The sequence below is a fragment of the Acipenser ruthenus genome, chromosome 19 (genome assembly GCF_902713425.1).
Source record: "Acipenser ruthenus chromosome 19, fAciRut3.2 maternal haplotype, whole genome shotgun sequence".
NCBI classification, from domain to species: Eukaryota; Metazoa; Chordata; class Actinopteri; order Acipenseriformes; family Acipenseridae; genus Acipenser; species Acipenser ruthenus.
In genome coordinates, this window is record NC_081207.1 from 8,306,500 (window position 1) to 8,328,709 (window position 22,210).

A 22,210-nucleotide genomic window follows, 5' to 3' on the forward strand; every position below is an offset into this window, starting at 1 on the left:
ATTTTATATTTAGGGGCAGATGATTTTACATTTATGGGGAGTTTTACATTATGGGGTGATTTTACACCTAGTAACTTCAGGAATGATTACTCTGTCAGCGCAATCCATTTCAATATAATACTGTTGAATATGTCATATTATTTACATACAGTGCTCTAGGAAGAATTCAGCCCCCTTGGAAGTTTTCACAGGTTGTTGTACAACCTGAAATCTAAATTTAAATGGTATTTTTTTTCCTTTGATTTACACAACTTACTCAACAATTTCAATGTGTGAAAAAATGGGGGGGGGGGGGGGGGGGTGAAAAAACAAATCAATTAAAAATAAAAACCTGAAAAGTCTTCATTAGATAAGTATTCACCCCCTTTGCTATGACACTCCTAAATAAGCTCAGGTGCAACCAGTTGCCTTCAGAATTCACACAATAAGTTAAATGGAGTCCATCTATGTGCAATAAAAGTGGTTCACATGATTTCAGATCAAATACACCTGTCTCTGTAAGGTCCCACATTTGGGTAGTGCATTCAAAGCAAAGATACTACCATGAAGACCAAGGAGCTTTCAAAACAACTCCGGGATAAAGTTGTGGAAAGGCACAGATCAGGGGAGGGGTATAAAAAGATTTGGCATTGAATATCTCTTGGAGCACAGTCAAGTCGATCATTAAGAAGTGGAAGGTATACGGCACCACCCAGAATCTGCTTAGAGCAGGCCGTCCTCCCAAACTGAGCAGCTGGGTAAGAAGGGCATTGGTCACAGAAGCCACCAAGAGGCCAATGACAACTCTGAAAGACCTATAGTGTTCCATGGCTGAGATGGGAGACACTGTCCATGTGTCAACAATAGCTGAGGTACTCCACAAATCTGGCCTGTATGGAAGTGTGGCAAGAAGGAAGCCATTTCTGAAAAAAGCCCATGTAAAATCCTGCTTGGAATTTGCAAAAAGGCATGTGGGAGTCTCTGAAAAGATGTGGCAAAAGATTCTGTGATCCGATGAAACAAAAATTGAACTATTTGACCTAAATGCAAAGCATTACGTCTGGCGCAAAACCCAACACAGCACATCACCCAGGTAACACCATCCCTACTGTGAAGCATGGTGTTGGCAGCATCATGCTATGGGGATCCTTTTCATCGACAGGGACTGGGAAGCTTGTCAGGGTAGAGGGCAAAATGGATGGAGCTAAATACAGGCAAATCCTTGCAGAAAACCTACTTCAGTCTGCAAAAGACCTAAGACTGGGATGGAGATTCACCTTTCAACAGGACAATGACCCCAAGCACACAGCCAAAGCGACACTGGAGTGGCTTAAAAACAAGAAAGTGAATGCCCTAGAGTGGCCCAGTCAAAGCCCGGACTTGAATCAGACTGAGAATCTGTGGCAAGACTTGAAGATTGCTGTCCACCAACGACCTCCATCCAACTTGACAGAGCTTGAACAATTTTGCCAAGAGGAATGGGCGAATATTGTACGATCCAGATGTGCAAACCTGGTAGAGACTTACTCCAAAAGACTCTAATTGCTGTAAAGACTCTAAAGGCTGTAATTGCTGCCAAAGGTGGTTCTACCAAGTATTGACTCGGGGTGAATACTTATCTAACCAAGACATTTCAGGTTTTTTTATTTTTCATTAATTGTTGTTTCACAATAAAAATTCTCTTGCCTTTTCAAAGTGTTGAGTAGGTTGTGTAAATCAAAGGGAAAAAAATCCCATTTAAATGCATCAAGATTTCAGGTTGTAACACAACAAACTGTGAAAACGTCCAAGGGGGGTGAATACTTACTATAGGCACTGTAAATAGTAGCACCTTTAAAGCAAAGTCAATGTATGTTAAACGTGATTTTCATAACTGCCAGAATGATTCTAAGTTTTGTTTTTGAACACCCCAGCAACCTTTAAGAACTAGACAGAAAAAGAGCACAGCAATTAGGAGTCATTTCAACAACAACATGCAAGTGAAAGCTTGGGATTCAGGAGGGTGAGATAATGTAATGTTTATACTCCATCATGTTAAATACCTTGTCTAAACCCCTTTCAAGTATCTCCCAACAAAATATACAGTGGAAGTCTGCTTCTTTGTGATTACACCCCTTACTTGAATATACTCAGTTTTGGGATGACTGACTGACATAGATAATGAGTGGTTTCCTTCCACTGACAATTTGTATAAGATTCAGATGCTCCATTAGTGTCTCCTGAAATGAAAACATTAAATGATCTCAAGTTGTGTGTTCTGTTCTATGTGCATCTGTAAATGCTATGAATATCTTCAGCAAAGGGAGTGGATGCTGCACTACTGAACTGCAAACCTGTTGACAATTGGCATATTGTTTTAGGTTTTAATTCAACACAGATATAAAAATGGTGTGTTTTATAAAACTCGAAAGAACAGACAACTACTGTAAGTGCGTCACTTTGTTACGGTCTACCTTGCTGCCCTGGCCCTGTCAGATTAGTTCCTCTAGCTCAGGGGTGTCAAACTCCAGTCCTCGAGGGCCGCAGGGTCTTCTGGTTTGCATTCCAATTTAAGCTCTATATATATAGTTTTATGTCTCGCAGTCACGATGAAGAAAGCATTAATGGAAATTATATATATATATATATATATATATATATATATATATATATATATATATCAATTCGCCATTAGGTCTTGCCTTTAAAAGGTCAACATTATGAATCATAAAAAGCAGAAACTAAAGTAAAATTGAGTCCCTGTCATCTGCCATCCCACTTGTCAGTAATAACACCGCCTCTGTCACAAACTCAAGCACTGTAATTATATTGTTCTAGGAAACACATTACTATATCTTCAGATCTTTCCTTTACTAAAAGCAAAACGAAACACAGAAGCAGAACTTCTAAGAAGCAAGCATATAGGTTGATTCAATGACAATCACTGTCTCTGTTGCAGTACCATCAATGTGAACTTGTTCAAAGCACTTGTAAGGTTCATGAAGTGATGACCAATTGCAATTTAGAATTGAGAGTGATTGCTAGAAAAAGAAGGACCTGTGAAATCTATTGGAGTATATATTGACCATGTTAAGTAAATATGTGGTGTACAAGCTCAGTAGACAAGCTCAAATGAAGTCCAAAGCAAGGAAAAGGGGGTATAGATAAAAATGATACTTCAGTTTTGGGTAACCTTCTAGAAAGATTACAGACATCATTGAATAGTAAGGGGAATGTAAGCAATCCAAATAACATGTGAAGCTACTTATTCTGTAATGTACTGTATAGCACTTTTTTTTTTTTTTTTTACAATACAATAGCCCACTGATGTCAAATGAAAAAGGGGAATAATGAAAGCCATAAAACGGTGCTGTATTGTTTAATTAACAATTGTTATTATTATTATTAAAGGTCATTTTTGATTACAGGTGGCAAAACAATTACATTAATACTTCTTCTTATTATTTATTATTTTAAACCAAGAAGTGTCACTTTACTTCACAAGTGTATTGATGCATGTTGTGTAAGAGTACTACATTTCATGCAGAAGCAATTAAGAAGTTTAGTCGGTTTTCCATCACAATTAACACTACTTCATGTACAATATATTATTGGTGTGTCATTAATGCAATGGCTTTCCCGTAAATTAAACTTTACCGTAAGCAATCTTATCTTTGTTGATTGGTTTATATCACAAGTGCTGAACCCTGTTTAACAAAGTCTTCTTGTTGAATGTCTATCCAATATATAGGGCCTACTTAAACACTAACCGCATGCAAACAGCTGTATGTCACTGTAATAACAGCGCTAAATGGTGTTTGTTGGAAGTTGTCTGTGTATACTAGAGATGTGTACAGTTTGTCTGGATATTGAAATTGGTTGACTTTTCTGTAAAACACCAATAACAATGCTTTAACATGAGACAAACTGTATATAGCAACTTGGCATATGTATATCACACTTATCTTAACTAATGTGTGTACATTGTATATCATTTTTTGTTTCAGTCTTCAAATCATGTCTACGTTTAAAGCAAAGAAGAATATATAAGATAATGCTGATATTTCATAGCCATACCAAGTTGCCCTTTAAGCTCATATTTCTATTACAGTTGCACTTTTAATTTAGATTACAATATTTTAAATAAAGCACATCTTACAGTTATGCCTGTATAAGATACAACTGTAGCAGAATGAGTCTTTGTAGATGTAGTTTGAAGACAAGTCTGCTGGTTTTGAACACATGAAGATATGTGTTCAAAACCACCATGAAGAGTATAATTTAGATCCAAAGAAGTAAAAAATAAATAAATAAACAATTTTGAAGTTTTGAGGGGACTACAAATGTGAATCAAAAATGAATGACAACGTTTTGAAAACAAATCTGCATTTTGTACCCTACAGCTGACAAGGAAGCCGATGAATACTACACAAGAAGACGACACCTTCCTGATTTAGCTGCCAGAGGAACTCTCCCACTGCACGTCATAAAAATGAATCAAGACCAACAAGGCAATTACAGAGAAAGGCCGAGAAGGGTTCAGCGGGCTATGTCACAGGACAGAGTTCTATCACCGGAGAGGGTTCCTCCTCCACAAGAATACGGAGGCCGCATCCTTTCTGACGAGCAACTCCTGTCTGCTGAGCGGCTTCATTCCCAGGACCCCCTCCTTTCCCCTGATAAGGTGATGTCCCTCAAACGCTCTGGCTTTCGTGAAAAGGCCATGTCTCGAGCCTTGTCTCACACGGATGTATTTGTGTCAACACCGGTCATGGACCGATACAAGATGACAAAAATGCACTCTCATCCTAGTGCCTCAAACAATGCATATAACACTTTGACCACGAGCCAGACTTCCAACAAACGGCAGGCCTTTGCTTCGCGACGGACCCACACAGTGGAGCAGCTCCACTTCATCCCAGGACACCACCACCACTACCGCACAGCGAGCAAAACTGAAGTAACTGTTTAACGAGAGTGCATGAAAACAACAAAAAAAGATCCCAGCAAAACAAAATACAGTGATCTAGTGGTTCCAAGGTAATCTCTCGGAGATCCATTTTTGATGAGAAATGTATTTGCTTTCAGCACCAGCTTTTCCCAGTCATTCAGTTTGTTCAGTCATGATGGTGGATAAATGGTGCAAAGGAATAAACTGACCTCTTCTCTGTGTGCATTCAACAGTTTCTATCAAAGAAAGCCGTACATTCTTAGGGCAACAAATAAGGGCTTTGCATATTGGCGCAGTAAGCTTAATAGCTCCAGGGGTAATCATCCAAGACATCCCATTGAGTACATTGTAAGCCTTGAGGGATGTACTGCTAAGGGAACTGTCATATTACATTAAATATTTGTGATTTCAATCCCAGTACTAGCTTTAGAGATACCTCTTATACCAAACTAGTGTAAGCAGTTTTGTCAGTGCCTCTCAGAAATGCCGCATTTCAATTATGAAGTGGCTTTGTGGTTAATAAGCACAAGAAATCCAAAAGCTATATTCTTTTTTGTTTAATGGCTAGCCTATTAAAAAAAATAAAAACATGGATCTGTTTTATTGTAAATAGGCTGTTGCAGCTTCTGCTAAACTGTGGGTAATACGCTGTCTTTTGAACCAGTATATCAATATCAGATTGCAACTGCAGTAGCATTAGAGGGACGAAAGAAAAGAGAGAAGACAAATGGAGGACTTTACAATATGAGGTGATTAGACATAATCAAAACTAAAATTGACTGAATGGATAGGCTATATGTTTTTGAGTAGGATTTAGGATACAAACGATTGGTTCGTATTGCAAGTCAGACTGGCAGATGTGCCCCAGTACACCATATGAATAGAAAAAATGCTTTTGCGACAATTAACCTTTTTTTTCTCTGTTGTCCCACATTTTCAGTCTAGGCCTGGAAAAGACTTATTTACATATCAATAATTATGTGTTGTTGTAAATAATAATTGAATATGTCAACGTGGAATCATTATTGTTGTCTTTTAATTGTTGAAATGTTACAGCTGTCACAATGTAGCTAAAAACAGGCAACAGAGAAATGATTATTTTAAAACTTGATAGGAAAGGATTTAAACTGTGAACTGTGTGCTCTGGTAGGTTCTGTTAAAAAATATGTCTTATGCAGTATAATGGTATCCCATACAATTAGCAGCATTAATTTGCATTCTTTAAATATGTTTCATTACCTTCTGGAAGGTAATGAAACATATTTAAATGGAAATTGCCCTTTTTTGTACTTCCTGCAAGGCAGATGTAAAGTCTATCACCAATTTAATGTAGCCAGGTAGAATATACCTCAAATTGAAAGAGTTTCGTCTATAACTACAGATTTCTTAAAAGGGGCTAGTGAAACACAGAGAGAAATGACAGACTTTCTTTAAATTGCTATGTTTATAATTAATTAAAACAAAGAAGAATAAGGAGGATATGTACAATGTTCACCTTGAAGTCAGCTAATAATCTCCTTTTATTTTTATTTGACTAATCACACTTATACCCAATATAACAAGACACCAGTTATGTAAAAATGTTTATATAAACAAATTTTACTGAAGGCATGCAGAATGAAGTACCAAGTATGTGCCCCCAATGATAATTCTAATTTGACTTGCACAAATTCAGAGCCTTTTCGGATATGGACCTGCATGGCATTAAAAAAAAGACCAAGTATGCATGGCTTTGTATGATGGAAACTGTTCTAAATGTGAGGCAGGGGCAAAGACTTTAATGCCTGAGCACATCAAAAGCTGGCTGATTTAGATTTGTCTCTACACGTGCCTAAATTGAGGGACTTTTAATCAAGTGCAAAAGAGTGCTCTGCAGAGACGTGTAAAACAGTGTAATAATGTCTGTGTTAATCAGATGCTTTTACACAGCATCGTATGAACTGTAATTCAGACCTGATTGTTGCAGTAGTGTAATACATGGGAGTGTAATAGTGTAATACATGGGAGGTGCACTGCAAAGCACTGTTATCATCCATAAACAAAACATTCAGATTCAAAACTGATTCAGCAAGGATGTTGCAGTTATATTTGTTTGTTAATTTACTACAAGTATATATCTGAATAAAACTATCGGCTATCTTTACTAGGAAAAAAAAAACAAAAAAAAAAAAAACTACATATTTGTGTCTCCTATTATCATATGTCTTTTCTTATAATCATGCTTTGTGCCCAACTTGGGTAATCTTTTATATCCATAATGTTTTGAACTAAGTGGCTTTGTAATAGCTAACTACCTTGAATTATGACATAGACATTTTGTAGTAAGTACTCACTGGCTAAAAAGAGACAAATGTTACTGTAACATTTTATTTGGGGGACAATAATTCCTTAAATGAGTAAGGTGGTAATTTTGTGTTTAGGTCCATTTCTGGGTTCAATGTTTATGGTAGTATTGATGACAAAGTACCTTTGTATCTGTAACTTTGCACAAACTATTGCTTACTCATTGAATAAGCTTCAAAACAAGCAGTATTTGACTGTTTTCTGTATTTTTCGTGTTGTTCTAATTTATCTATAAAGCACATTCTGTATGTACTGTATAAAAAATAAATATATAATCAGTTTAGTAGACATTTTTTTCCACTTTTCTCAGTTATAATTATTTATGTATTCAAAAACAAATAAAGAGATTTCAACAATACATTGTTAAATAACTGTAAAACAAGATGCTCTGAAGTTGCTATTCAAATGTTCCCTTTCATCAGACGTTTTTATGTTCAGTACACTGTTATAAAAGGAGTAGACCCCAGCTTGCTTGTCTGCTTCCTCACTGCAACTGTACACATGTGCTCTCTCTAAGCTGTACCATGGAGTTCTTATATCATCTCAAGAAACCAGTTGCTCACCTTGACATAGGCATGAGGCACTGGTTTTCCTACATGCTAACATGCCTACTGATCTGTATTTTGTATATAAAACACTTGTGGAATAATATATGGTACATCACAAATTTTAATGGAATACTGGAGTATTCCTCCAATGTAGGTAGCTGAATAACAGATGAGCCCCCGGAGGAGGCAACTGGGTCATCTACGGCCGCCCTGATGAGTGAAATGAACACAGCACTCTGTATTCTGTTTATGTAACAAGTGCAATGGATGGAAAAACTAAATTAATTTATAACTGTGTGATTCAGCCAGTAATTCTAACATTGGATTTGAATGCAAGAATGACTCCAAAATGGGATCTGGTAATAAATACATATTCACACTGCAGCACTGAATATGAAAAAAAAGTTATTTAACACTAGAAAAGTATTATGTTTTCATAAACCGGGAATTTTCAGTGTTTATTTTTATTAAATGTCAAAATGCGTCATTATTTTGAACAAAAACAATGGTGAAGGGCCTACTCATCAATGTAACCTTATTTAGGAACATTTAATGAACAAACAACCATCCCTCGTACTTGAAAAAAACATCAACAGATTGGTAAGACGACATGTGAGTATTACTGGAGTGTTTTTGTAAGAAGAAAGAGAAGAGGGCCTCTTGTTATTTGTTACATCATCCACTTCCGTCGGGCTTGAATGTTGTTATCTCATACATAACATTAAACATTCATAAATTCAACAGTCAACCTATTAAATTAATGCAAGTGTTCTCATCAATGCCTTTGTCAGTGTTGAGTTCAACTATTTTGTAGCATTTTCATGCAATGGATGGGGGTATTTAGTCCTCCCATGAAAAAAAAGTGTGAGTAATGCCTGGAATGGGAATGCCAAGTATGCACACATTTCCAAAAGACAGGAGCCACTTCACATGGATTCAATCAAATAATACAGCACTGCTATGCATTATTGCCTATTTTAACAACACTATTCAATGAAACATCCAAGCATCAAAGTACCCCTGCATAAAACAAATGCCAGAAAGTCATGTTAACGGGTCATTGGCAGATGTAGGCTTATTGGCCACCTGAGAGCGAAAGCAATGCTATAGGTAATTTATCTGTACTCTGGAGATGCCAGGTCATGAATGTCAGTTACTCATCTGAAGCTTTCATCTCTAAATAGTGCGTATTGGGCAAGAATCTCTAGGGCTTTGCAAAATTGCCAGCAGCATAATTGTTTCAGGAACTCATGATGTGTGCAGAACCTGAAAAGAAACTCGTCCCTTAAGTGTTTGTAGCCAGCACAATTCAAATAAATAATTGATCAAGGTACTGAAATAATGATTTAATTTCAAATACTAAAACGCACCCCTAATTATCCTTAGGTTTTGCTAACACTTGACAGTTTGTGTCTTTCTGCCATGATCAGAGAACCACCAAAGCCTCCGGTGTTTAAGCTGTGGCACATTTTGATTGAATTAATTTGGCATTCAATTACAAACTGCTATTGTGGGCATGTTCATTCTTTTTATACATTTTCTTAACATAATGTATACTTTTTTACTTGAGAATATATATGTATTTTTTTAATTGTTAAATCAGGCTGCAGAAAAACACCAGCATTTTAGCTATGAAAATGAACTGTCAACATCTAAAGTGTTAAAATACAGTCATAGCTTAACACTAAACTGGAGCCAGAATCTCACCCCTCAAATGTTGTCATGATCAAAGCATCAAACTGCTTCTCAAGTACATTGGCCAAATACAGTTTAAACCCCACAAAACTATTGCACACAGTACTAGATAAAAGTGAATTGTTGAAAGCTAGAACACACTGTTCTGAGCAGAACATAATTAGACCTTATTGTATTTGCAGAACACGCATTCTCACTCCCTAAATGTGTCACAGTTCAACATGCATATACAAAACAAAGAAGCCACGACAATCATTAATGTGGTTCTGCTATACTTAAGAAAGGTGCACAGAGCAACTGAATAAACATGAGCCTCAATGTTTGAATATGAGTGGAAAATCCCTATATGTTGATGAAAGACACTTCCACTAATACAGACCCTGGTAGTATGAATAGTAGCACACTATCATAATGAAACTACCGATAGCAGCTGTAGAAAACTAATCTCCACATGTAAATATTACTGCAGCAACCAAAGACCCATGGATGTTTTTTAAATTTTTTTATTTAAAGAGTAAGTACTGTAGCATCAAATGTCATTTCCTTTTGTTTGCAGTCATTGATTCTGGGTTTTGTTGATCCAATGTGTTGAGGTATTACCATTTTACCTAAATCTGCCTTTATCTGGCTTTGAGCTTATCAGGAGAATCCTAAGTGCTGATACTAATAACCATCCTCATTCCATTCAAATAAAAAATGTGAGAATCCAACCTTTTAACTCAGTCAGCCCCACTTAGGCCAAGCAGAGCTGACTTTGGGTTAGGCCCATGACTTGAATGGAATGAGGAAGGTTGTTCAGTCCTGGCACTTTGGAAGCTCCAGACAAGCTAGACCACTTTGTATATACAGGCAAAACACAAGGTGGATACCCCTCACCCAGTTGTACTAATATATTCTGCAACTGTGGGGCCATAAAATGCTAAATATTGTATAAGTAACAAAGATATTTTCCAGCATAGGTCAATCCATCACATGGATAAAGTCCAAACCAAACAGTTTGTGCAAGGTTTCAGTATTCGGTTTATTCAATCAACCAGTTGTATTTAAAATAGGTACACATTCCAATACAGGCTATAAACAATATATAGATATTACCAATGGAGAAATAAACATAATCCAGAAAGTTATCTGGATAGATGTGTACAGACCCAGGTCCAATGATGGAAAGCCAAGTAATGTACCTCGGCAAATTCATAACCATTCCCCCTCACATGGACTGGAGCCGGAGCTAAGCGTGAGCACCAAACACACATTATTCTACAGAAATACATTGCTGCCAGTTTAAGGGGATATGGCAGTCACCATATCAACCAGCATCATATCACGACATGCATTTCCCACCTCTGAATCCTTCTAAAAAAAAAATTTAAAAAAAATTATATTTATCTATCTATCTATCTATCTATCTATCTATCTATCTATCTATCTATCTATCTATCTATCTATCTATCTATCTATCTATCTATCTATATATATATATATATATATATATATATATATATATACACAGTGCCTTGCAAAAGTATTCAGACCCCTGACCAATTCTCTCATATTACTGAATTACAAATGGTACATTGAAATTTTGTTCTGTTTGATATTTTATTTTAAAACACTGAAACTCAAAATCAATTATTGTAAGGTGACATTGGTTTTATGTTGGGAAATATTTTTAAGAAAAATAAAAAAACTGAAATATCTTGCTTGCATAAATATTCAACCCCTGTGCTGTGGAAGCTCCCAGTTTACACCGATGAAAGAAATTGTCCTAACGAGGACACAATTACCTTACCATTGGCCTCCACCTGTGAACCATTAAAGTTGCTGTCACATTTTCTGGATAAAAACCCCACTGTTGAAGGATCATTGGTAAGGCTGTGAATCTGAAGGAAAATGAAGACCAAAGAGCATTCTACAGAAGTTAGATAAAGTAATACAAATGCATAGATTAGGGAAAAGGTACAAAATAATAACCAAGTGTTTGGATATCCCAGTGAGCACAGTTGGATCAATAATCAGGAAGTGGAAGTTGCATCACACCACCCAGGCACTGCCAAGAAAAGGCCGTCCCTCAAAACTCAGCGCTCAGACAAGAAGGAGACTTGTGAGAGAAGCCACAGAGAGGCCAACAATCACTTTGAAGGAGCTACAGAGTTCAGTGGCTGGGAGTGGAGTAATGGTGCACCAGTCAACCATATCAAGAGCTCTGCATAACACTGGCCTGTATGGGAGGGTGGCAAGAAAGAAGCCGTTACTCAAAAAGTACCATCTGAAAGCACGTTTGGAGTTTGCCAGAAAGCATGAGAGTGACCCAGCTGCGATGTGGGAAAAGGTTTTGTGGTCAGATGAGACCAAGATAGAGCTTTTTGGCCAAAACTCAAAGCGCTATGTGTGGCGCAAACCTAACACTGCCCATGCCTCAAGACACACCATCCCTACAGTGAAGCATCATGCTGTGGGGATGCTTCTCATCAGCAGGGACTGGGCATCTTGTTAAAATTGAAGGAAGAATGGATGGAGCAAAATACAGGGAAATACTGCAAGAAAACCTGCTTCAGTCCGCTAAAAAACTGAAACTTGGGAGGAAATTCACCTTTCAGCAGGACAATGATTCCCAAGCACAAGGCTAAAGCAACATTGGAGTGGCTCAAGAACAAAAAGGTGAATGTCCTACATTGGCCCAGTCAAAGTCCTGATCTCAATCCCATTGAGAATCTGTGGCACTATTTGAAAATTGCGGTCCACAAGCGTCGTCCAACCACCCTGAACAACCTGGAGCAAATCTGCCAAGAAGAATGGGCCAAAATCATTCCGACACTGTGTGCAAAGCTGGTACATACTTACCCCAAAAGACTTAAAGCTGTTATTGTAGCGAAAGGTGGCTCTACCAAATATTAATGTATGGGGGTTGAATACTTATGCAAGCAAGATATATCAGTTTTTTTATTTTTCTTAAAAATATTTCCCAACATAAAACCAATGTCACCTTACAATAATTGATTTTGAGTTTCAGTGTTTTAAAATAAAATATCAAACAGGACAGAATTTCAATGTACCATTTGTAATTCAGTAATATGAGAGAATTGGTCAGGGGACTGAATACTTTTTGCAAGGCACTGTATATATATTGTAAAAGAGTGGTAGTGTGGTGTTGCTGGACACCGGTATTTTTCTACACAGACTGGAGTGAACACGTCACTGATTCAGGTGAATACTTTTATTTACAATATTTACAACAAGACATTTATTCTCTTGCATTTATTTGCCCTGTACGGGCCACTAAGTATCTCACTTCTTCTCCCCTCTCTATGCTACGGCGAGCGTAAGTTGGACTCCCTCTGCTGGAGTGAGCCAGGAACACAGGTGAGTACAGGTTGGGCTCCCTCTGGTGGAGTGAGCCAGGAACACAGGTGAGTACAGGTTGGGCTCCCTCTGGTGGAGTGAGCCAGGAACACAGGTGAGTACAGGTTGGGCTCCCTCTGGTGGAGTGAGCCAGGAACACAGGTGAGTACAGGTTGGGCTCCCTCTGGCGGAGTGAGCCAGGAACACAGGTGAGTACAGGTTGGGCTCCCTCTGGAGGTTATCTCCTGTAACATAAGGAAGAACAGCACATCCTCTGTCCTAGGCTGCCTGAAAGACAGCAAGGAGCAGGCCACAAGGAACCAGCAATAATAAAGATTGATCTCACACCCCGATTCTGTGCTTGGTGGTTTTCTTCCAAATGTATATCCCTCTCTCTTAGAGTGGTACCGTTACTCCGGCAGCTTGTAATCCAACCTGTATGATCCAGACTTGGTGCTGTAATTCTTCCTTGAAGTGCACACGCTGCACCTGCAGCTGTAAACCTTGCAGTGTTTCTGCTAAGTCCCGCAACAGTCTTGGTTAAAGTAACTGCTGCTCTGGCAGCTGAAGAACATGTATTATTTATAGCGGGCCCTGCTCATATAAACAATGCACTCGGACAGAGTACAGCTGCTCCTGCAGCTGGGGAACACGTAATGTTTTTAACAAGTCCCGTCCATATAAACAACACACTCGGTTAAAGTATCGCTGCTTCCGCAGCTGGAAACCAAACAGTGTGTACACCGTAATTTATTTAAAACCAAAATTATCAAACCAAAACCAAACAGTGCAAAACAAAAGTCTGCCTCACCAAGAGGTAAAAACGCTCTATGCTAGACTTTTCAAAGAATCGCTAGAATTCATACGTAACACACTTACTATATTTTCCTAATCACCAGAATACTCCTTGGAAGCTTGAACAGGCAGGACAACCGGGTAGAGTTCCCCACAAAACGCCCCCCCTTGTTCTGCCCCGCTTCCTTTTAAATCCTTTAACCCCACCTTGTCAATCAATACTGGGGACTATGGGTTGTGTAGTTTTGTCACCAGTGACACCATTTCTTAAAGGCGCCACTGCTCCTTCCTCACAATATATATACTTGCCCCAAGGAAAAGTTCCATTAACATGACACAGCAGACCACAGACTTTCCACAGGGACATAAAACACACTTGACGGATGGAATCCATCTCTACTGTGGTTTGAGATTTCTGCCTGATTTTATTAGATTTTTTGCTGTAGAAAGTGAACTTACAGCATGCTGTAGAAAGTGTACTTACAGTATGCAACCTTAAGCGGTTGATTTGATCAACCTACTGTATACCCCACCAGCAAAAGTCACAGCTGGATTTTTTTAGAGAATTTTACAGCAATTGACATAAGCATTTTACAAAATCCCTAGGATTGCATCAACAATTTACTGTACCTGTGGTTATCCCAAGATTAAAAATAAGTGGTTGATGCAATCCAGGGGATTTTGTAAAATGCTTATGTTAAAAAAAAAATAAAAATAAACGCTCTAGAAGTGAAATAACCCGTCAGGATATAGGTTGATGAAATCGAGTCTTTTGGATTATTGATCACTGTAATTGGTAGCAGGTGTTGCGAATGAATCTTTATCCTGGGGTTACTGGCTTGTATTGTTGGATAATTATACTTTCTTTATATTAAGAGAAATACACCAGAAACAAGCTAATACAGGTCAACTAAAAATGTCCCTCCAGAACATTGTATTTCCCAGGCTTTCCCATCTTAAGACCTGGTGGAAGGCAGCCAAATCTGCGTCTTGCAGGCTGCTTGGATATTAATCTAAATCAATCAATCCCCAGGAGGAGGATTAAAACACTAATTCTTTCTGAAGCATATTGTAGCTGGGCCAGGAGACTTGTTTTGATTCCCTCTATATGTTTTTGCAGGCATATTCCATATTGTCCTTGCCATTAAGGATAACACAATATTGGCTGTAAATATTTGTAGGGAATGGCACTGTCATGTCCTAAACATGCAATCACCTACGAGAGTATCTGCTTTCAAATGAACAATTCATTAACCAGCATTTTTTCTACATACCAGTGATCTAAAGCAAAAGGATCAAGGAACTGGGATTGGTCAGAAAAATAACTCTAGCTGGTTGGGTTCACCAACATTCAAATCCAAAATGTTACCCATCTATCTCCCATTAGCGAATTTCCTACATTGGGTGACAGTGGTTGTTATCTTGAATTAAAACCAGTATAAGGAAATAATTTGATATAGTTGACATAGATGAGGAGTTAATATATTGTAATCATCTTCTTGTTACAAAATTTGATTTTTATGCAGCACACATCCTCACATAGATTTGCAATGGTGAATGGAAGCACAAAAGTCTGTTTTTGTGACCATAACTACAGGGTAGCTCATCCTTAAAGGGTCAATTTGATTTAATAGCAGGTTGTTTCTGATTTACTTGAATATTTACACAGCACACAGGCAAACCCCCAATTACAGCGAGTGAGGAAGTAGAAAAATGACAACATGTACTTTGTTCTGGATTCTTTCCCTGTCCTATAAAACAACAGCACCTAGAAATACAATAGGCGATTTCCATTTCAGTGGGCTCTATAAGAAAAACATATTCTGAGATTTCCTGTTTGGTATGCCCATTAAAAAGGATGTCTTGTTATGTGCAAACAAAAGTATACCAATTGCATTTTGTTGTTCCCTTGATTGAAACAGCAAAAATCAGCAATAAAAAAAAAAAAAAATCACAGCTTTGATGTGACGAGCCGACTGGTGAATCTACTAGGTTGGATACTAACGAGATTGACAGATCATTGATCACATTTATCACATAAAACAAAAACGGTCGTGGCTCGTGGGTGCTGAGCACCCACTGATGTTTCCCCATGGGTGAATGAACCCCAGAGTCGGCGCCTAAGGGTTACACTTGGGTGTACCAGCTTTTACTTAGAGAGATGTTTGAGAGCCCTTTTGAGGCCACAGGAGTGCGTTTAACTTCTTTAAGTTTTCTGGATATGATGACCGAAACAGAAAATGAACAGTGAAGTTACTTGAGACTGAAAGAGTAAAAAATGCTGCAGGGGTCTGTTTATATTAGGAAATCGGGATTCTTGTGTAGCAAGGCAAAACATGATCTACAGTGTGATCAAATTCGCATGACTTCCATTAGTCCCCGTGTTCAGCTTTCCTGTAGTTAAACCATTTCAAATTGGTAATAACCAAGGGTTCAAAAACATTTTCTTAACTTTCATTAATAGTCAGTTTTACAGACTTTTTTTTACTGACAATTGGGTGAATTGAATTAAATTTAGAATCATTAAAAACATTACCCTGAAATCAAGTTTTTAAAATGATAACGTTAGGTGGCAGTAGTACATTTACGTGGCTGCACAGTGTCAAACCGGTGGAATTAGACCATTACACCACGATTTATGGTGATGCGATGTACAGTAATCGATGAAACAAGATGGATAAATATAAAATCAACAGTGGGAGAACTGCAGAAACCGAAAGCGCTTCAGCAAGTACAGTAAAATCTGCAGCCAGAAGTGACGAGCCAACTGCTGAATCTACTAGGTTGGATACTAACAAGAGCAGAAAAAACACAAAAGAAAAATGAGGGAAAGGGAGATCATTTCAAGAAATGGGGGGGGGGGGGGGGCTCTGTATAAATCAATTGAATATGATATTGTGAAGGATGATAGTGTATTTTGCTCTGTGTGCTCAAAGCTGCTGCTGCCAGACATCTACAAGTAGGTACAAGGAATTTTTAGTGGCTTTTGTGAATAACGTTTTTTGCTCATGGAACAAAGCTTTAGAAAGGTTTTCATCCTACGAAATGTCATCTGCACATCGTCCTGCTGCTCAGAGTGTATTTGCATCTGAAAAGGGAGAACATGTCTTCTGTCAGCAAGCAAGGAAAGTGATATGCAGCATGCAAAGATTTCATTGCTGAAGATGGTAACTTTGTTGCAGTTTTAGCTGCACAGGGAATGCCCTTTCGTGGACACACAGATGAAAATTCGAATTTCGTTCAGGTGCTACGTATGCATGTTGAGGATGTACCTGAGATTAAAAAATGGCTGCAGCGAACATCTTACAAATGGATGTCTCATGAAATTATCAATGAAATACTGATGTCAAATAAGGTGCTGTGAAAGCTGTGCAGGAGAGTGTTTACTATGCACTTATAATTGACGAAACAACAGACAGTTCTGTGAAAGAGCAAGTATCCATCTGCTTCAGGATTGCTAAAAGAAGATTTGTCTGTTGATGAGCTTTTTTGGGGATTTTGTAAGACACCGCTGACCAATGCTAATACGTTATTTACCATTGCAAAGGATGCACTGTTATGGTTCAGTTTTGACATCAGAAAATGTCAAGGTGAGTGTTACAATGGGGCCGCAAATGTCCATGGTGTACTATTTGGCTTGGAAGCTAGGGTCAAGCTTGAAGAACCAAGAGCTGTGTATGTGCACTGGGAAAGAAGCTTGTGCCACAGCAAAAAAGTCAAATCTTGAAGAGCCCTGCCTGCCTCGTTCAAGAAAAGCACCTAGAAGAATTGATGAAAGCACCAGTCCCCATGTTTTTTCAACCTCAGAGGATGTGCTTCGAAAATTGTACAATGAGGATTTTGATCATGTCGAGACTAGTCTTGATTTAAGATTCGAGTCTGTCGTTCAGGAGCATTTGACACAAATGTAACAATTTGCAACTGGCAGTGAGATGGTTAAAGTTGAACAAGTAACAGACCCTTATGCAAATAACTTAGATGATGTGCAGAAATTAAAAATTCACCAAGACATATTTTTGGATACAGCAGAAAAATACCACAGTCTCCAATGTTCATGATGTCGTCGCATTTCTAAAAACTAAAGGGAATGAACATTTGCGGAATATGCTACCAGTGTACTGCAAATTTGTAAGAATCTCACTGTGCCCATGTCATCCTGCATTGTGGTGCTTATTCTCCAGCCTCAGAAGACTTAAGAACTATCTTTGGTCATTGATGAGACAGGCCAGACTGAACCATGTTGCTGTCCTTAATGTTCATCATCAAGATATTACCAGAGAACTAGATGTAAATAAAATTGCTGACAGTTTCATCCGGAGAGCTACAGTGAGACTAAGGGGTCGCAAAGTATACATTTTATCATGTGTACTAAGAGAAAATAATGAAAAGAGCCGCAATATACTAATTTAAATATTTGTTGCGTCTTTGCTGCAGTATAGGGGGCCCGAAGGATAACATCTATACATGCAAGGGTGCAAGAATCAAAATAACATTGTTTTTGTTAAATGTAAATGTCATCTATACAATGCATTCTGTTCCATATTCATTTTACCTATTTTAAAATGAAAGGCAGTTTAATCCCATCAGATTCTATATTGGGGCCCCAACCTTCACCCCCCAAAGGCTTTATATAATGATACAGTAGCCCCTTGCTAAACTGGACATGCTTGTCCGACATAAGGAGGTGTCGGGTTTAAAAACAATACAATAAAATCGCACATACATACATTTATAGTTCTCGATGTATTTTAAATATAAATCATTGCACTGAAATAACACTTTTGTGTTTTGGGTAGGTTACACATTACATTATGTAAAAATATAAATTTGTACAGTAGGACTACAGTATACAGTACAGTAGAAAAATCAAATGAATACCTAGCGCACTTTCTTTTTACTTTAGCCTACCGGTAACACAAAATAAATCATTCTGCTACATTGTACAAGGTGGTGTACAATGTGAATAAAAGATTATTTTAAATTGAAACAATGATTTTAGGGTTTTTTATTTTAATTATTATTTTTAACTTGGCCTACTTAGTAGCCTAGACAATTAAAACACAATAGATCACGGTTCTACACAGATGCTCAGAATGACCTGGAGGGGTTAGTGGCACATGTGTGCAGTCTATTGCTCCCAACACGCTGGGAAAACCAGAAATGTCACAGAAATGTGTTTTCAAGGCTTGTAAGTACACCCTGACTTTAGTGAAAATGAGGTACTCAAAAATGCATTAAGCACAACTGGCAATGCACAAGAAAAAGCAGACTGGGAAATGCCAGCAACAATTGTGACTGTTTAAAATGTGCTTTCAAAAGTTCTGAACAAATTGATGCAATTGTAAGTGTCGCAATTGTTGGCAGCTTTAATACATCTCATTATAAATTTGTGAACCCTCATTTGCACTATCTCCGCTCCCTTTTAGCAAATTTATGCAGGAATGCCCATAATTCATATTCATCTAAGGTTGAACCGCAAAGAAAAACTGCTACGGCAAAGCATTCTAAAAAGTCACTAACAGCATTGCTCTTGTTTAGTACATTTCACCCTAGACTTCTGACTCGTTTGCAACTGGTTTGTGACTATTGCGACAGGCGCAACACTTTAGTACATCTACCCCATAATGTTTTTAAGCTGGGACATCAGTGAAGACAGTGTTTGTAGGTGTGTACATTTATTATAATTTAATGCATTATAATATATATATCATACTTCAATTAATATAATGTAATACAAACCACCCCCCTGTGACACATTTAAAAGCACCCACCGGCAGAAACAAAAGTCGGTGCCTATGGTGTAAACATTATCTCCCTGCAACACTCTGCACTTTATATCCACTGGAGGCAGAGAGTTCTTTTGAAGTTAAAATAATCTGAATCAGAAAATGATATACAAAGTGAATCTAAACAAGATAACTGATATTTCCATTTCCAAGTGAAAGGTCTGCTGTTCTGACAGGGATAATCTTTCCCTGACGTGTATACAGGTTTGCAATATTGAAAGATATTAATCCCAATGATACTGTATCTCAAAGTGCTTAGGATGTTCATGTTGGCATGAAAAAAATTGAATAGTTTCATGGAGTTGCATTTCCATATTAAATAGTTCAGCTGAAGATCTATGCTGAAGATCTTCAACAAACTTTTACCATTCACTCCTAGCCTCCTATAGATGTTTTGGATTGTATTTGGCTGTAATCGACCCACTCCACGCTGCACACTGTAAGCATACTGGAGTACAGGATATTGCTAGGTGTGTTCTTGTTTTATTTAGTTCTTGTTAATTATGTGCTCATGAAAAATTAGACAAGGACACACAGCCAGGAACGGCGCCAGTAGACAACATTAGAGCTTCTCCTCACAGCTCTGCAAGCTCCCTCAATCCTGACATGAACACCCCCTGCCATTCAAACCTGGGCCTGCTGATCCAATGGATTGTAAGGACCACTGGGGGCTGGGCTGAGACTAACAAATACATTTGCTTGCTGCCTGAGGTGGCATTAAATATTATTTTAAATAGAGATTATTTAAAATACCCATTCACACAGCACAAAATAGTGCAATCTATGCCAGTATAATACTGTCATAACCCTTTCACAAAGTCAAATGGATCATGTGAGTACAACTTTCAAACCTGTCAGTTAACAGATCGTTTTCATGGCAACGGCGATTCGCCCATAAATTATTGTACCCGAATATGGTTCAAAATACGATTCAATGTTCCATTGAATCGTATTTTGTCATACTTGTACTTGCTAGAACCAAAGTCATTGTATTTATCTTGCTCTTAATTGTATTATTACTTGTACTGTGATTCTTGAAATGTATTTTTGTTTGCGGCTTTAAGTCGCCCTGGATAAATAATAATAATAATAAATTACAGCATTACGCACCGTCCCATCTATTTCTGAATTCACCTCCTCGTCAGCCCATAAAGTTAACAATTATTTCACTTATTCCAGACTCCAATTACTGCCTCGTTCTTGGTCAGCCATTGTGATTGAAAAAAATGAAAGCTTGTAACACTGATTACAAAAATAGCCAACACGTCCGATATACGTGCAGTCATGTGGGATATCGCTGTCATAACTCGTCTGTGTGAAAGGGGTACAGAGCTAGTAAACTGGCATTCTGCAGCATCTAGCCTACTTGCTTTTATGTTTTTAACCTCAAATCTGAATGCTCCCTTGGCACTAAATATATATTGCTGTTCATGAAGTATCTATTTAAGCACAGATCTCAAAGGTATTCTAATGATGTAATCAATGAGTGCGCTTAAACATATAAAAACTTTAACTTCTAATGAAAAGACCTTATTATTCCATCCTGCCTCCATTATGAAAATATATTCCATTCATAAGATTCATAAAATGTAAATGTTAAGTACCCATGCTTTATTGTTAATGTAATTATTTCAGATCATTCATTTCTTAGCTTTAACTAGAATAGATTTCTGCATTTGATTCATATATGAAGTTTAGGTTGGATTATTAGTTTCATGTTCATAGACAATGGCCCTGCAAGTTATATACAATCTTGTATTGCCCTTTTGCATGTGGACTGGATTGGCATTGTAGACTCCTATACTGGGGACAAGGAGGGGTGGGAGTCCAATAAGAGGGCAGAAGGGAACTCCAAAGCTGCAATGCACACAGTGTCAATCGAAGTCCATGGTTCAATATAGCGCTACATGCTAGCACATACAAAGAATATGCTTTATAGGACTAAGATCTCTTTTAATTGCTGTGACTACAGATATATTAGCAGTTCATGGAATCTCTGTAGAAGTTTAGGCATGTTTTTGTTCTATATATATTTATATCTATAGATCTCTCTCTCTCTCTCTCTCTTTCTCTCTCTCTCTCTCTATATATATATATGTATGTATAATTACATTAAAACCAAACCATTTTATTTACTTCAAAAGACAAGAAATACACATGAGACAGTCATGCACACTGAAGAGATGCTGTTTTGTTTTTTTTCTCAAAGACCCTCCTTTTAAGGATTTAAGCAATGGCTGTATTTACAACCAGTTCAGATTAATTTAATATAGCACCATTAACATAAATCCTGTTCAGTGCAATGTCACACATGACCAGGGTTCTGCCTTAAGTATATAAGTTCAGTCACTAAAAAGTGTACAGATCCTTACATTTGCTCACCAACATTCTCTCTCTCACAAGTGTTTCATCCTCTTTCTAACAGTATAACAAGGCCTCTCTTTCATCCTGCTTGCTGCCTGAAAAATTCTGCAGGCCCTCAGTCACTGCTATCCCACATGCATTGTAAACTGCACCCCTGCTTAATTTCCTTGTCAGTGTATTAGAAATGCATCTGTAACTATATTCACCCCTTACAACAATGTATGAGTTTTGTTTAGTCAAATTGTACAGAAATGACATCACCCTCCAGAAGTATTCGGCAGAACAACTGAAGCTGAGACATAGGCAATTCAGACCGCTTTTTTATGAAATATCTTGGTATCCCTGAATAGATAACTCTCCCCTCTTCAAATATAGGCAAACGGTTGTAGTAAGCAAGATTACCCAAAGAAGGATAAAGAGGTGAGCTAAAC

The 22,210-nt window shown here is 37.8% G+C and overlaps 1 protein-coding gene across 3 annotated transcripts in view; it reads left to right on the top strand.

Annotated features, from left to right (window-relative positions):
* The window catches only part of LOC117424133 (protein shisa-6-like), a 148,574-nt gene extending 141,469 nt beyond the window's left edge, over positions 1-7,105 (top strand). For all 3 annotated transcript variants that reach the window (XM_058992452.1, XM_058992453.1, XM_058992451.1), the window contains one exon: positions 4,362-7,105. In XM_058992452.1, coding sequence (XP_058848435.1) covers positions 4,362-4,930 — 569 coding nt within the window. In that variant the 3' untranslated portion in view covers positions 4,931-7,105. The remainder of the gene's footprint in view (positions 1-4,361) is intronic.
* Positions 7,106-22,210: the final 15,105 nt, after the last annotated feature.